Source organism: Myxine glutinosa, chromosome 11 (genome assembly GCF_964187855.1).
Source record: "Myxine glutinosa chromosome 11, kmMyxGlut1.1, whole genome shotgun sequence".
In the NCBI taxonomy this organism is placed as follows: Eukaryota; Metazoa; Chordata; class Myxini; order Myxiniformes; family Myxinidae; genus Myxine; species Myxine glutinosa.
The window spans coordinates 16,794,761-16,807,988 of record NC_136271.1 but is presented as its reverse complement, the minus strand read 5'-3'; the positions used below and the strand labels follow the sequence as shown (position 1 = coordinate 16,807,988).

The window sequence follows — 13,228 nt, the reverse complement described above, 5'->3', positions numbered from 1 at the left end:
GGTGCACCTTGTGCTATCGACTACCTGTCCTTCCCTGCCATCAATCCCTGTGTAAGTCAGCCTTGTTCCGTTTGTCTGTGGTCTGTCTGGGGTAAAATAAGATTGTATTTAAGTGCCTATCTCTTCTGTGTCTTTTACCTCACTCTACCTTGTAATCTACCCCTTTTCTCCACCACTAATTATACCCTCCTCTGGAGGTCTTGAGAACTGTACCCCTGGCGTCGTTTCATTTATCCCAGTCGTTGTGTCCTTTCCAATCATTGATTTAGCGTAGCGCGATTTGGCCAACGTTCGGGTGGAATCGGGTGAGTTGGGGAAGAATCGGGGGAACTGTTAGGTCGCGGTGGACCATCCGCTCGGCCCATCATAACATCTAAACCGCGATCCGTAACAATTGGTGTCGAGGAGTGAGATACGAGGCCCGAAGCGCGCTTAACGCGTTCAAAATTACAAGCAGTTGGAAATTGTTTTGTTTCACAAAAAAACCCGAAATTTGAAAGTCGCACTATGGCAGATCAAGACGGCTGGGTTCCGGTAGAGGAGAGTGAGGCAGGGTCGATCCAGGACCAAATTGAGGGACAAGAGGAGAGCGAAGCAGTGAGGGCGGCAGGTTCGCAAAATGGCGTCCTCGCGCACGAGGCTTCAGGCGCGCAAAATGGCGTCCTCGCGCACGTGGGTGTAGCGGCACCAAATTTTGCCGCGCCCATGACCATAGCAGCGGCCGCAGCACCAATGAACTGGGGCCTATTCATGCAGCAGATGCAGGCCTTCATGGTCAAGGCGGATGAGGAGAGGGAAGAGAACAGGGGGATGAGAAACCAAATTTTAGGAATGGGGAACCGGATGGATGCTCAGAGTGAGCAATTGGGGGTACTGAGGGACGAAGCGAGGGGTACCGGTGAGGGGTTAGACAATGGGATAAAAGAGGTAAAGAATGGGTTAACGGGGGTAGAAAACAGAATGGCCGCTCAAGAGAATCAAATGGAAGGGATGAAAAAGGGGTTAGAGGGGTTAGAAAACAGTATGGAAGGCAAATTGAGGGACATGAGGGACCAAGCGGAAAGGGAAGTTTAAAAAATGGGGCAGCAGATAGAGGAGGTCAGAATGGGGGTAGAAACTAAATTGGATGCTCACAGGGAGGAAATGGAGCAGATGAGGGTGGCATCTGGGCAGGAGATGCAAGTGATGGGAGAAGAGATCAGAAGAGGTGTGAGTGAGGAGGTCGGAGGAGTGCGCGAGGAGGTGAGGCACTGTAAGGAGCGCATGGAGAAGGAGGTGAGAAAAGGGACTGTAAAATTGCAAGGTGGTATAGAGGAGTTGACGCTGGGAGTAGAACAACTGACAGTGGGACAAAAGGAGTTGGGGGCCAGGTAAAGAAGAACACAGCGGTAATAGAGGGTTTAAAATCGACACAGAAGGAGATGAAAAAGGACGTAGGGGTAATTAAAAAAGAGTGTCAGACGGTACATGAGGACCTGACGAGGAAAATGAACAAGGTGGTAGAGGTGATGGAGGTTAAAGAGCGGGAGGTGCGGGAGCACATATAAAAAAATAAGGTGGAGTTAGAGGAAGAACTTAAGGGGGCGCAAGAGGAGATGAAGGAGGTGAAGCAGAAATTAGAAGAAGTGGAGGAAGGGGTGAGCGAAATTAAGAAGCGACGGAGAGAGGATAAGAAAGAGATAAAGGAGGAAGTAAAAGAATTGGTCCAAAGTCTGTGTTCGGATCGTGATGATGTGCTCATTAACCGGATGAGGGATTCGCAGGTGATGGAGGAGAAGCGAAGAGAAAGAGGACCCGGTGTAAGTGGTGACCAATATGGTCGTGCGTATGATGCGCCAGGTGATTTAATAAGCTTGGGGGTCGAGATGGACCCGGATGTTCGTGAGAGGCCAAGAGTGAGGTGTATGGCTGGTCCGGAGGGTATGGAACGAGGGTGCGAGCGAGAGAGTCCGGTGATGGGAGAGGTGCGAGGTGTGAGTGAGCAAGGTTGTGGTGGTATGGAATGGGTAGCGGGTTGCGGAAGTGTGACCCATGCATCGACACCAACAGGGGTAGTTTTTAGAGGGACAGGGGAGGCACGAGAGCCCCTTGGGGGTAATGTACTGTGGGGGCCCGGCCGGTTCGGCCCCGCGCTGACCCCGCAAGGGGCGACGCATGGGGTCCGGCAGGCGGGCAACGACTCACATACGAGGTGGTCCCACAAGGTCCCACTCGTGCCGTATGACGGTGGGTAAGGGTGGCATCCCTGCCACCCTTCCCATGAATGGGGGCAAATGCGCTATAGATTATGGGGTGTATGGCAGTGAAAACTAGCCCGGGTGGGTTAGGATATTGTGTGTAGGGATCTAGCGAAGATGACATTAGGTAACGTTAAGGTTAGTTAGTGACAAGGATACCTGTAGAGGGGACGCAGGTAGATTAGAGTGGATGATAATGACGAGGGAGCGCAATAGTTTAAAGGGACGACTGGGAAGCGCAAGTTTCAGAGGGGAGTAGTTAGATGAGATGATGCTGTGTGAGAACTGGACAGGTGTGTGGAGCAGTGTATGAGTAGTGAGTGTTGTGGATCAGCGCGAATGCGCTTGGGGGAGAGAAGGGTGCAGGCGGCACCAAGTATGAGAGCACAGGTGTGCAAGTACAGGTGTGTGGAATATATGGGCAGAGAATGAGTGGTGTGGAGAGAGTTGGAGTAAGTGGTACGGAGTGGTGTGCATGGTGCGAAGGTGTGGATGAGGGAAGAGTGGACCCCTTTTCACGAGTACCCGGGGAGGGTAGTTTAAAGAATAGTTAGAAGGTATAGGTAAATTGTGGTTGGATATTGGCATTTGTGGTGCGGATGCAGAATGGTATTGTGGATGGGTGCATTGGTGTGGTGAAATTGGCTGGTCGTGTGGCCTGTTAGTATGAGTGTGAATGGTTGGGCACTCCGCCACTGTTAGATGTCGGCCAGGTGAGGCCGCAGGTGGGCTCTGGGAGCCGTTAGTGTCAGTGGGTGCCCGAGGATCCCGGGTGTGGATCGGGCAGCCCGTGCCAGAGAGGGCACTGAGGGGGTGAGAGTGCGAGAGGGCCTTCCCCAGTTAGTTAGGTTAGGGTGAGGAGCAGGTGAGCTCGGTAGGCAACAACAGTGGTGGAGGTGTGCAGGTGGGCGGACCAGCTGGGAGCGTCACACGACCCAGCCACCGAAATTGTGCGGGGGCACCAAGTGGTGAATCGGGGGAGTGAGACCCCAACTTGAGAAGCACCACAGTTTGGTCAATGGGAATTGGTTTTTAGAACCCATAGTGTAAGTTGGCCAATGGATTGGCAGGGAAAGACCCCGGGTAATGTAAAGTTGTTAAAGTCATTTAGGAAATAGTTAGGATTGATGAACCTGTCGCACCATACGCAGCCACTTACCTGAGGTGATGATGATGACTCCACACCTGTGTTTTCTTTGTTTTGTGTTGCAGGAAATGAGAATTGCTGTTTGGATTTGTGAGACGCATCAGGACGTGGATAAGACATTGGGGTGATTCCATCTCTCCCTCCTTAGGAGGGACTGATGATGAATTGGTGATGGCAGATTTTGATGTTGAGTTGGAGATGGCAAATTTTGATGAGAGTTGGAAATGGCAAATTTGATTGGTTAGGAGGGAGAGAAGACGAATTTGGTTTATGGGAGGAACGGGGAAGACAGTAGGGACGTTGTTGATGTGTAAAGTAGATGTTTATGGGTAGTGTTGTGTTTTGTGGATACAGTAAGGGGTAAGGGAGGGGCAATGTAGGTTACCTGGTGGGGGGGGGGGGGCGTACGGTAGGAACGTACCTGTCTCACCTGGTTCCCATGTGCCCCCAGTGTGCATTACCTTGAATTGCGTGCACTTTTGCACCCTTACCACCTTACTCACTTGTCTTCTTTTGTCTCCCACCTCCGAGGATCTGGCTGTGGGGCAGAGAGAGAGGAGAGATAGGTGCTGGCTCCGCAGTTGTGGGCCTGTACTTCCGCTGCTTGCTGCCTGGATCGATACACCATATGGACCGCAATTTTGGTGGCCGCCCACAATGGACCGCAGTTCTTTGGCGGTCAAGCACCACCCGTGGATGGACCTCTGGGTCAACGTGGCACCTATGCCATACAGGTGAACCACTTTTAGTTGGCCCCCCTGACGGCCACAATTTAGAAATGGACGCGGTTGGCGCCTTTCTTTATTTCTAAAGAAGCCAGAAGGCCAAGTGCACTCCATGAAGGCAAGACCAGCGGCAGAACATCGGCCGGCTGCGACACCACCGGTGACTATGAACACTTTATTGGTGCACCGGATGGTGCTGACTGTGTGTAATGGGGTGGTGCTTTTGGTGCTTGGACGGGGTGCTCTGCACATTATTAAAGGCCATAGGGCCACAGGGCACTCGTGGTTGAAGACCCGGCTCTCACATGAAGATAACAACCCTGATACTACAGGGACATTTCCTGAATGTAGAAAACAGAGACAACAAACATCTACCGAGTTCCAGTACTTGTGCACAGCCATGGAAATGGCAGAACTTCTTCTATTGTTTCTTCACAGTATGAGAGAAGGTAACGTCCAAATGTATGAAAATGCCGACTTACTTCATCATATTCTTCCATGTCACCCACTGATGTTGCTACCCAAAGAGGGCGCCATTGTGAGCAAAATATCCTGTGCTGTGCAGGTGCAAAATATCCTGTGCTGTGCAGGTGCAAAATATCCTGCGCTGTGCAGGTGCAAAATATCCTGGAATGTGCAGGTGAAAAATATCCTGCGCTGTGCAAGTGCAAAATCCCCTGTGACGTGCAGGTGCAAAATATCCTGTGATGTGCAGGTGCAAATATCCTGTGTTGCGCAGGTGCAAAATATCCTGTGATGTGCAGGTGCAAAATATCCTGCGCTGTGCAGGTGCAAAATATCCTGTGCTGTGCAGGTGCAAAATATCCTGTGTTGTGCACGTGCAAAATATCCTGCGCTGTGCAGGTGCAAAATATCCTGTGCTGTGCAGGTGCAAAATATCCTGCGCTGTGCAAGTGCAAAATATCCTGCGCTGTGCAGGTGCAAAATATCCTGTGCTGTGCAGGTGCAAACTATCCTGCACTGTGCAGGTGAAAAATATCCTGCGCTGTGCAGGTGAAAAATATCCTGCGCTGTGCAAGTGCAAAATATCCTGCGCTGTGCAGGTGCAAAATATCCTCAGGCTGAGATATTATTGACTTATTGCCCACCATTCACCTCGTTCACCATTTCTCAAATTCAATTTGAATTGCCAAAGTAGAGCTGGTATGAAATATGCACCAGAGTTGTCGTACCAGAGGTATGCACCAGAATACCAGTACCAGAGCACCAGAGCACCAGAGTATGCATAGGTATGCACCAGATTTGTTGGCAAGTCATTTTCTCTCAAGTCAAGTCGCAAGTCATATTTTGTAACTGAACACCATGAATTATTTTATGGGATGCCCCGACATTGTTTATGCAATGCAATCATTTTGATATCACTGGTGGGCCCGTTGGTCCGTTGCACCAAATTTTCATTGGTCTTCACCGCCTTGTAGCATACCTGCCTGCCGTAATCGAGGATCTTTGTGGTCCTCGGGGTCTTTTGGGTTCTCGGGGTCTTTGGGTCCTCGGGGAACCGATTCCTCAATACAATTGTGATTTTGACTTTCGATCGATACAAAACTCAAAGTTGCTCCTGATCCAGAAGTAAACACGATCACGAACATTCATGTATACTGTATCTGTACTTTTTAGCTCACCTGGAACGTAGTTCCAGGGAACTTATGGGATGGCGCGTCGTCAGTCCGTAAACACTTGCAACTTCTTCTCCGAAACCGCTGATGGGATTGTGACCAAACTTGGCACAAATGATATTTGGTATGAATATGTTGCAAATAATCATAACAAAATGTTCCAACTCAAGCTTGTTCACGGCATTATAAAGATTGCGGTCTAAGGGGGTCTACCGGGGGTCAAGTAGGTTCAGGTTTGATCCCCCAAAATAGGTATTTGCTTTTCCTCTGAAACTACACACACTATTTCGATGAAACTTGACCACAACCACAACCATTATCTACCAAAGTTTGTTCACGGCATTAAGTAAATCAGGCCCTATGGGGATTTGGTATTCTGCCTTATTCTAGCAAGTGAGCATCCAGGGGTATTGCCCCTATTTTTACTTTTTAAAAGTAGTAAATAAATAAAATATACTCAATGAGGAGGGAGCAAAGGTGTTCCATTTACAAGCTGCTTGTAGAGCGCTCACCAAGCAGCTTAAGCCCTCCCACAACACTGTTGAGATGCCAGGAGTGTCCCCACAATGTCCGAATTAGACCAGTGAACACTTTTTAATAGTCGGAACTGCTGCTGATGTCATTTCCAGAGTTAAAATTTTGAAATTTGGTTCTGGTGAAGAGATTCCCGAGCTTTGCGGAAATTAAGTAAGGGCAAGAATATTGCGCTGTATACAGGAATACAGGTATGAAGATTACCTGTGTCACCATCTGTAGATATGAAGCTTTATTGTACAGAAACCGACCTGTTCTGAGGCAAGGCATACCTGATTTGAGCAGACACATGAAGAGTGTGTGTGTGTGTGTGTGTGTGTGTGTGTGTGTGTGTGTGTGTGTGTGTGTGTGTGTGTGTGTGTGTGTGTGCATGTTCGTTCAAGTACCCATGTTCAAGCACATACCAGCTTTGCAATGCCTCCTCTAGATAAGAACCTAAACGCTATCACATAACAACAGAAAAACTCAGGTAATGTAAATGATTTCATTTTTTACTTCCTGACTTGCTAACAAGTAGAACTGGTTTGGCAACAACACCAACAGTGTGCAGTTTCATTCCTCCCAATCATCTGCTACAGGTCGGTTCTACCTCTAACGTTCTGTTCATCATCGTACCTGTGGACGTACAATATCACCTCCTCTTATAACATACTCTGGGAAGGTAAGTCTTCATCTCAAAGCTAGGCATGACAATCCTATATGCTGCATTTGGTGTTTATTTTATTGTCCACACCTCATTGTTTGTGCACCTTGGCTCATTTACAATGATGGACGTGTGTGTGTGTTTAATGTTGAAACGGTTGTGCAAAAACCAAGCAGCTACTTCGTTTGGAAGAAGCAACTAAGAAATGCAAGTCTTCATGTATGTAAACTCTTCATAACCACTGACTGACTGATATTAATGTTCGGTACCTTCTGGGTGCGGTGAAAAGCTGAAATTTGGCGTGCCGACGGACATCGAAGCAGGTACACCGCAAAAAATCCAAGAACCGTCGGAAGGCATCCGTAAATGAAAATTTATACTTAAAAAAAAACAAACCGTAAACGTATACATAAAAAAAAACCTCAATCAATATCTGCATTTGAAAATTGTAATTTCTATAATTGTAAACGGTGAAATAAAAATGTCAATGAAAATTTATGTGCAAACAGTAAACGGGTGCGTAAAATTATAAAAACCTAAATTGATATCTAGCAGCAGGTCGGTGATGCTTGCCTCTAATCATAAAGCTTCTATTTATTATGTACCTGCGTATGAAGTACAGGTTTGTTATTGCCTACTCACTGTGTAAACATACCCGACTAGTATGTAATAAAAGCATGAGCTTATCCACCTTTATGCACCAAGATGAAAAGATCTTATAGGATCCGCTTGTGTGGAACCGGACACCATGGTATGCGGTGTGCATGTCCTGGTAGTCAGGATCCTTGCAGCAATAGTAGTCGTGGCAGGCCTGTCCTCGTCTCCCCAGTCATATTTACTACTATGTTTTTAATATTTTTCTCACATTTACATGATGTATCTAGAATGTGTGTGGGGCACGAGGCAAATGATTAATGGAACGGATGACATGTCAGGACCAGCACTTAGATATCCATTAGAGAATAGCTCTTCCACTAGCAAATGTTTATGCAGTTATTTGAGAGGCTTGAAATATACAAGAGGAAAATCCTTTGAAAATATCAACTCGAGCGAAGTCGATGGTGCGCCATTGCAAACCCTCACACTTGCCACCGAAATCAAAGTTTTTTTTGTTTTTAACTCAACTGGACATCACATACTGAAGCCTCCGGCGTCCGTCGTCGCCGTCGTCTGTCAACTTTTCAACGTTAACACTCCAGCGTCCACAAATATCAACCGATTCTGATCAAACTTGACGTGCAGCATCCTTACCCTCAGGACCAGGTTGGTTTTACATTTCAGCCCAATCCGTTGAAAAACGGCGGACTTAGGCGACCATTTTGTTTTTGGTCATGAAAACGACGTTAACACTCTAGCGTCCACAAATATTAACAGATTTTGATCAAACTTAGAATGTTTAACCCTTACCATACAAGGTAGGTTGCTATTGCATTCCAACCCGATCCGTCACAAAATGGCCGCCATAGGCCGCCATATTGTTTTCAGCTCCGAAACGACGTTAAGACTTTAACGTCCACAAATATATTCATGGATTTTGATCAAACTTGGGTGTGAAGTTGTCCAGTCAGTTCAGTTGAGTTCTGCTTCCCTGGAAGCTCTAGTTTTTTGTATACAAGATCGAGGCTCGTGTAAGAGCTAACATTGATCACAAAAAGACAAACTGACACATAAAACATAAAACATATGATAAAGGGAGCGGGAGAAAAGATGGAGAGCAGGGACATCGGGAGATCTGTGGGAGGAAGAGGAGGCTTGGGTGGAAGAGACGTGGGAAAGGGGGGGGGGGTAGGGGTGGTAGAGGTAAAAAAAAAAACACTAAAAAAAAACAAATGGAGACTGCTAGGACTTCGAGGAAATAAGTCGGAATTTCAAAAAAGTGGATCTGGGGTGAATTAACGGAGGTAGAAAAGATCAAGGTTCTGGATGGGGGAAGATAAGAGATGGTGGTGAACAGCTGTTTTGAAGACCTGGATGGAGGAGTGGGATTGAAGAGAGTGAGGGAGTTTGTTCCAGAGGCTGGAGAAAAGAGGAATGAAAGAGTGAAGGTGAGCAGATAGTCTTGATTTTGGGAGTTTCACCAGAATAGGGTTGCTGGCAGATCTTGTGCGACTTGTAGGAGCATTTGAGGGGGCAGAGCACAGACAGAGCTGGGGGGGGGGGGGTACGGGATAGCGGGGGAAGTGGGGCAAATATATCTTATATTTTATGGCTTGACGAATAATCCCTCTTGTCTGCAGAAGGGGTTGGGGAGTAAGGGATTGCATATGACCTGACCCTTGCTTTTTACCAACACAAAGTTTGGTGAAGATCGGCCCAGCCATGTGTTTTCTATTATTTTACACACACACACACACACACACACACACACACACACACACACACACACACACACACACACACACACACACACACACACACACACAAACACACACACCTTCTGAAACCCGCATATATGGAGATAGCCAACTACACACATATACACACACATATACATAAACACATATACACACACACATATATACACACATCCTCATATATATATACACACACACACACACACACACACACATATATATATACACACACATACACACACACATACACAAACACACACACATACACACACACATACACAAACACACACACATACACACACATACACACACACACACACACACACACACACACACACACACGTATACACACACACACACACACACACACACATATATATACACACACACACATACACATGTATACACACACACACACACACATACACACACACACACACATACATATATACACACACACACACACACACACACACACGCACACACACGTATACACACACACACACACACACACACACACACACACACACACATATATATATATATACACACACACACACACACACACACACACATATATATAATATATATATATAGACACACACACACACACACACATACAGTCACATGAAAAAGTAAGTACACCCCATGTAAAGTTTGACTTTTTCAACATATTTCAACATACAGCTATTTGATCTTCATTTCAACAATATTCATAGATAAAGGTGATATAATATAACAAATATCATGAAACATTTACATTTTGTAGTCCATTGTATAATTTAAACAAACATAAATGCAAATTTCGCATGTGGAAAAAGTAAGTACACCCCTACATTTATCACTACTTCAAACACCTAAAATTAGAATCAGGTGCACCAGCTCAGGTACAAATGATTAGAACATCGTCAGAGAGGATCTTGGAGGAACCTGTCTTATTTAAACATCAGAAATTTCGTTTGGTTTGCTCTGTTGTTGAAGTGTGCGGCGTCACCATACCTAGATCAAAAGAGCTCTCTGAGGCCTTCAGAAAGAAGGTTATAGATGCCTACGAGTCTGGGAAGGGATTTAAAAAGATCTCCAAACAATTTGAAATCAATCATTCGACTGTCCGGAAGATCATCGACAAGTGGAGAAGATTCCAAACAACTGCCAACTTGTTCAGGCCAGGCCGCCCCAGCAAGTTCATCCCGAGAGCAGACCGCAAGATGCTGAAAGAAGTCTCTAAGAACCCCCAGAATGTCATCACGGGACCTACAGGTAGCTCTTGCCACTGTTGATGTCAAAGTGCACGCGTCTACCATTAGAAAGAGGCTGCACAAATTTGATCTAAATGGGAGGTGTGCCAGGAGAAAACCTTTGCTGTCCAGAAAGAACATCAGGGCAAGACTAAAGTTTGCCAATGAACACCGAGGCAAAGACCGCCACTTCTGGAACAATGTGCTCTGGACAGATGAGTCAAAGGTAGAGCTATTTGGCCACAGTACCAGAAGACATGTTTGGCGAAAACCAAAGACAGCATTTGACCACAAGAACCTGATACCAACTGTAAAGCATGGTGGTGGAAATATTATGGTTTGGGGCAGCTTTGCTGCATCAGGGCCTGGGCTGCTCACCATCATAGAATCCACTATGAATTCTTCATTGTACCAGAGGGTGCTTGAGGATAATGTGAGGCCATCTGTCAGAAAGCTGAAGCTCAACCGAAGGTGGACCTTGCAACATGACAATGATCCTAAACATACCAGTAAATCCACCAAGGAATGGCTGAAAAGAAAGAAATGGAGGGTTCTGGAATGGTCAAGACAAAGCCCGGATCTAAATCCCATCGAGATGTTGTAGGGGGATTTGAAACGAGCTGTGCATGCAAGAAACCCCTCAAACATCGCACAGCTGAAATAATTCTGCATGGAGGAGTGGGCAAAAATTTCTCCCAGTCGATGTCAGAGACTGTTAGACAATTATAAGAAATGTCTACTTGAGGTTGTTTCTGCCAAAGGGGCAATACCACCTATTGGAGCCAAGGGTGTACTTACTTTTTCCACATGCGAAATTTGCATTTATGTTTATTTAAATTATACAATGGACTACAAAATGTAAATGTTTCATGATATTTGTTGTATTATATCACCTTTATCTATCAATATTGTTGAAATGAAGATCAAATAGCTGTATGTTGAAATATGTTGAAAAAGTCAAAACTTTACATTGGGTGTACTTACTTTTTCACGTGACTGCACACACACACACACACACACACACACACACACACACACACACACACACACACACACACACACACACACACACCTTCTGAAACCCGCATATGGAGATACCAACCAGCTGTACACACACCTACGTAAAGAGAATTGCCTTATTTAATATCGTGGGATTCCCACGTGGTGTACGATTGGTCATCCACTATTTCTAGGCAACAGGTGACCATTTGCCATGGTGACGGATTTGGAGACGGCGATGCAAACCTTCATTGAAGTGTTTCACAAGTACGCGAAGCGCGCAAAGGGCAGCACACATCACTTGGACCAGGACAACCTGAAACGTCTCATGAAAGCCGAGCTTGGGAACTATTTCCAGGTGAGAGATTATCTGACTTTTTCCTGGGGTTACCCCCCGAATGGAGGTGTATAAGCTGATTACAGAAAAAGAATGAAGCCTTTGTGACACAAGATGATAAACTGCATTCTTGCCCCAAACAAGAAATATGGGATTTGCGTGATTTGGCCGCGGGACGAGTGTAAAGGTTTCTGCTTTACAAAACATAACATCACTGGGTCTGTATTATGAACGCGAGAAGTTAACACAGGTAGCAAATTGCGATCTCCATAGAGAGAACAGGCCACACTGTACATACAGTGCACCCTGCACGTACTGAACAAAATGGCCTCTTTTTACGGTATTTGGATCATGAATCTTGTTCGGCAGAAAATGCAGATTCATTCCAAGTGGAAAATGGTCACAAAGGAATAACCACTGGACTTTCTTACTTCAGGTGGTGTCAACATACAAAGGTCACGTGACTTTTTGCATGCAACACCTAAGTTCGTGGAAACTCTTCAACACATCTTTGTTTGTTTGTTTGTTTGCAGAGACCAGGAGATCCAAAGATTGTGAAAGACGTGATGACAACAGTGGTTAAGGGGAACAAGCAGGAGATGAACTTTTGGGAATTTATATTATTGATGACGTCACTTGCTTTCACCTGTAACAGGAAGTATGAGCAAAAGCTGAATGCAGCGATGGAAAGATGATGCTCATCAAACAGTCTTGGTCTGAGTCTTTCTCAAGTCATCTTTAGTTACTGAACTTTAATGGTTTCAGGCTTTAATGGCTTGTCAAAGGTACTCTGGTGGACCACATCCTGCCAATGGGGATTGACTATATAAATGGTACTTACAGTGTGCAATAAAATACAACTGATTCATAGGCTACTGTATGTGTGCAACACTGATTTGCATTTACAGTTTTACTTGATCTACTATATAAGAGAGCCGTTGGTCTGTGTCGCCATTTTCCTCAGAGATGGCTGAATGGATCTTCGTCAAACTTTCAGGCCTGGGAGTCTTTTAGGCAAAAAAATTTTTTTTTTTTTAAAGTTTGCTTTTTGGGATTAAAAAAAATTCGCTCGATAGTGCTGAAACCTTTTTGATTAAAAACTTCGTATAAGTATATACAAGCACATATTCACATAAATAAGTACAAAACAATTCGCAAACATTTGAACACAAATAAATCAAACTATTCCAGAAGTGTACGAAGTTGGTGGTAAGGCTTCTTCTTCTTCCTGATCGTCATCAAACTTAACTCAGAAACGTGATGAACGACACATTCAGCAGCATTATTATATTCCACGAAAAGGTAAAATTATGATTTTTTAGCGGTTGCCGAAGACGTTTAGAAGAGGCCATTTCGTTGGGTACAAAAGGTTGTTTA

At 45.4% G+C, this 13,228-nt stretch overlaps 1 protein-coding gene across 1 annotated transcript; it reads left to right on the top strand.

Moving 5' to 3' along the window:
- The first annotated feature begins 6,693 nt into the window (after window positions 1–6,693).
- On the top strand, window positions 6,694–12,722 carry LOC137436454 (protein S100-A1-like). Its single transcript, XM_068130245.2, has 3 exons — window positions 6,694–6,941; window positions 11,709–11,872; window positions 12,385–12,722. The coding sequence occupies exons 2-3, from the start codon at window positions 11,729–11,731 to the stop codon at window positions 12,544–12,546; spliced, it is 306 nt and encodes a 101-aa protein (XP_067986346.1). The 5' UTR covers window positions 6,694–6,941; window positions 11,709–11,728; the 3' UTR covers window positions 12,547–12,722.
- The last annotated feature ends 506 nt before the right edge of the window (window positions 12,723–13,228 follow it).

Coding starts and splice junctions, on each gene's coding strand:
- LOC137436454 (XM_068130245.2), top strand. CDS start 11,729: ATGGTGACGGATTTGGAGACGGCGATGCAAACCTTCATTGAAGTGTTT. Junction 11,873..12,384: donor AGCTTGGGAACTATTTCCAG/GTGAGAGATTAT, acceptor GTTTGTTTGCAG/AGACCAGGAGATCCAAAGAT.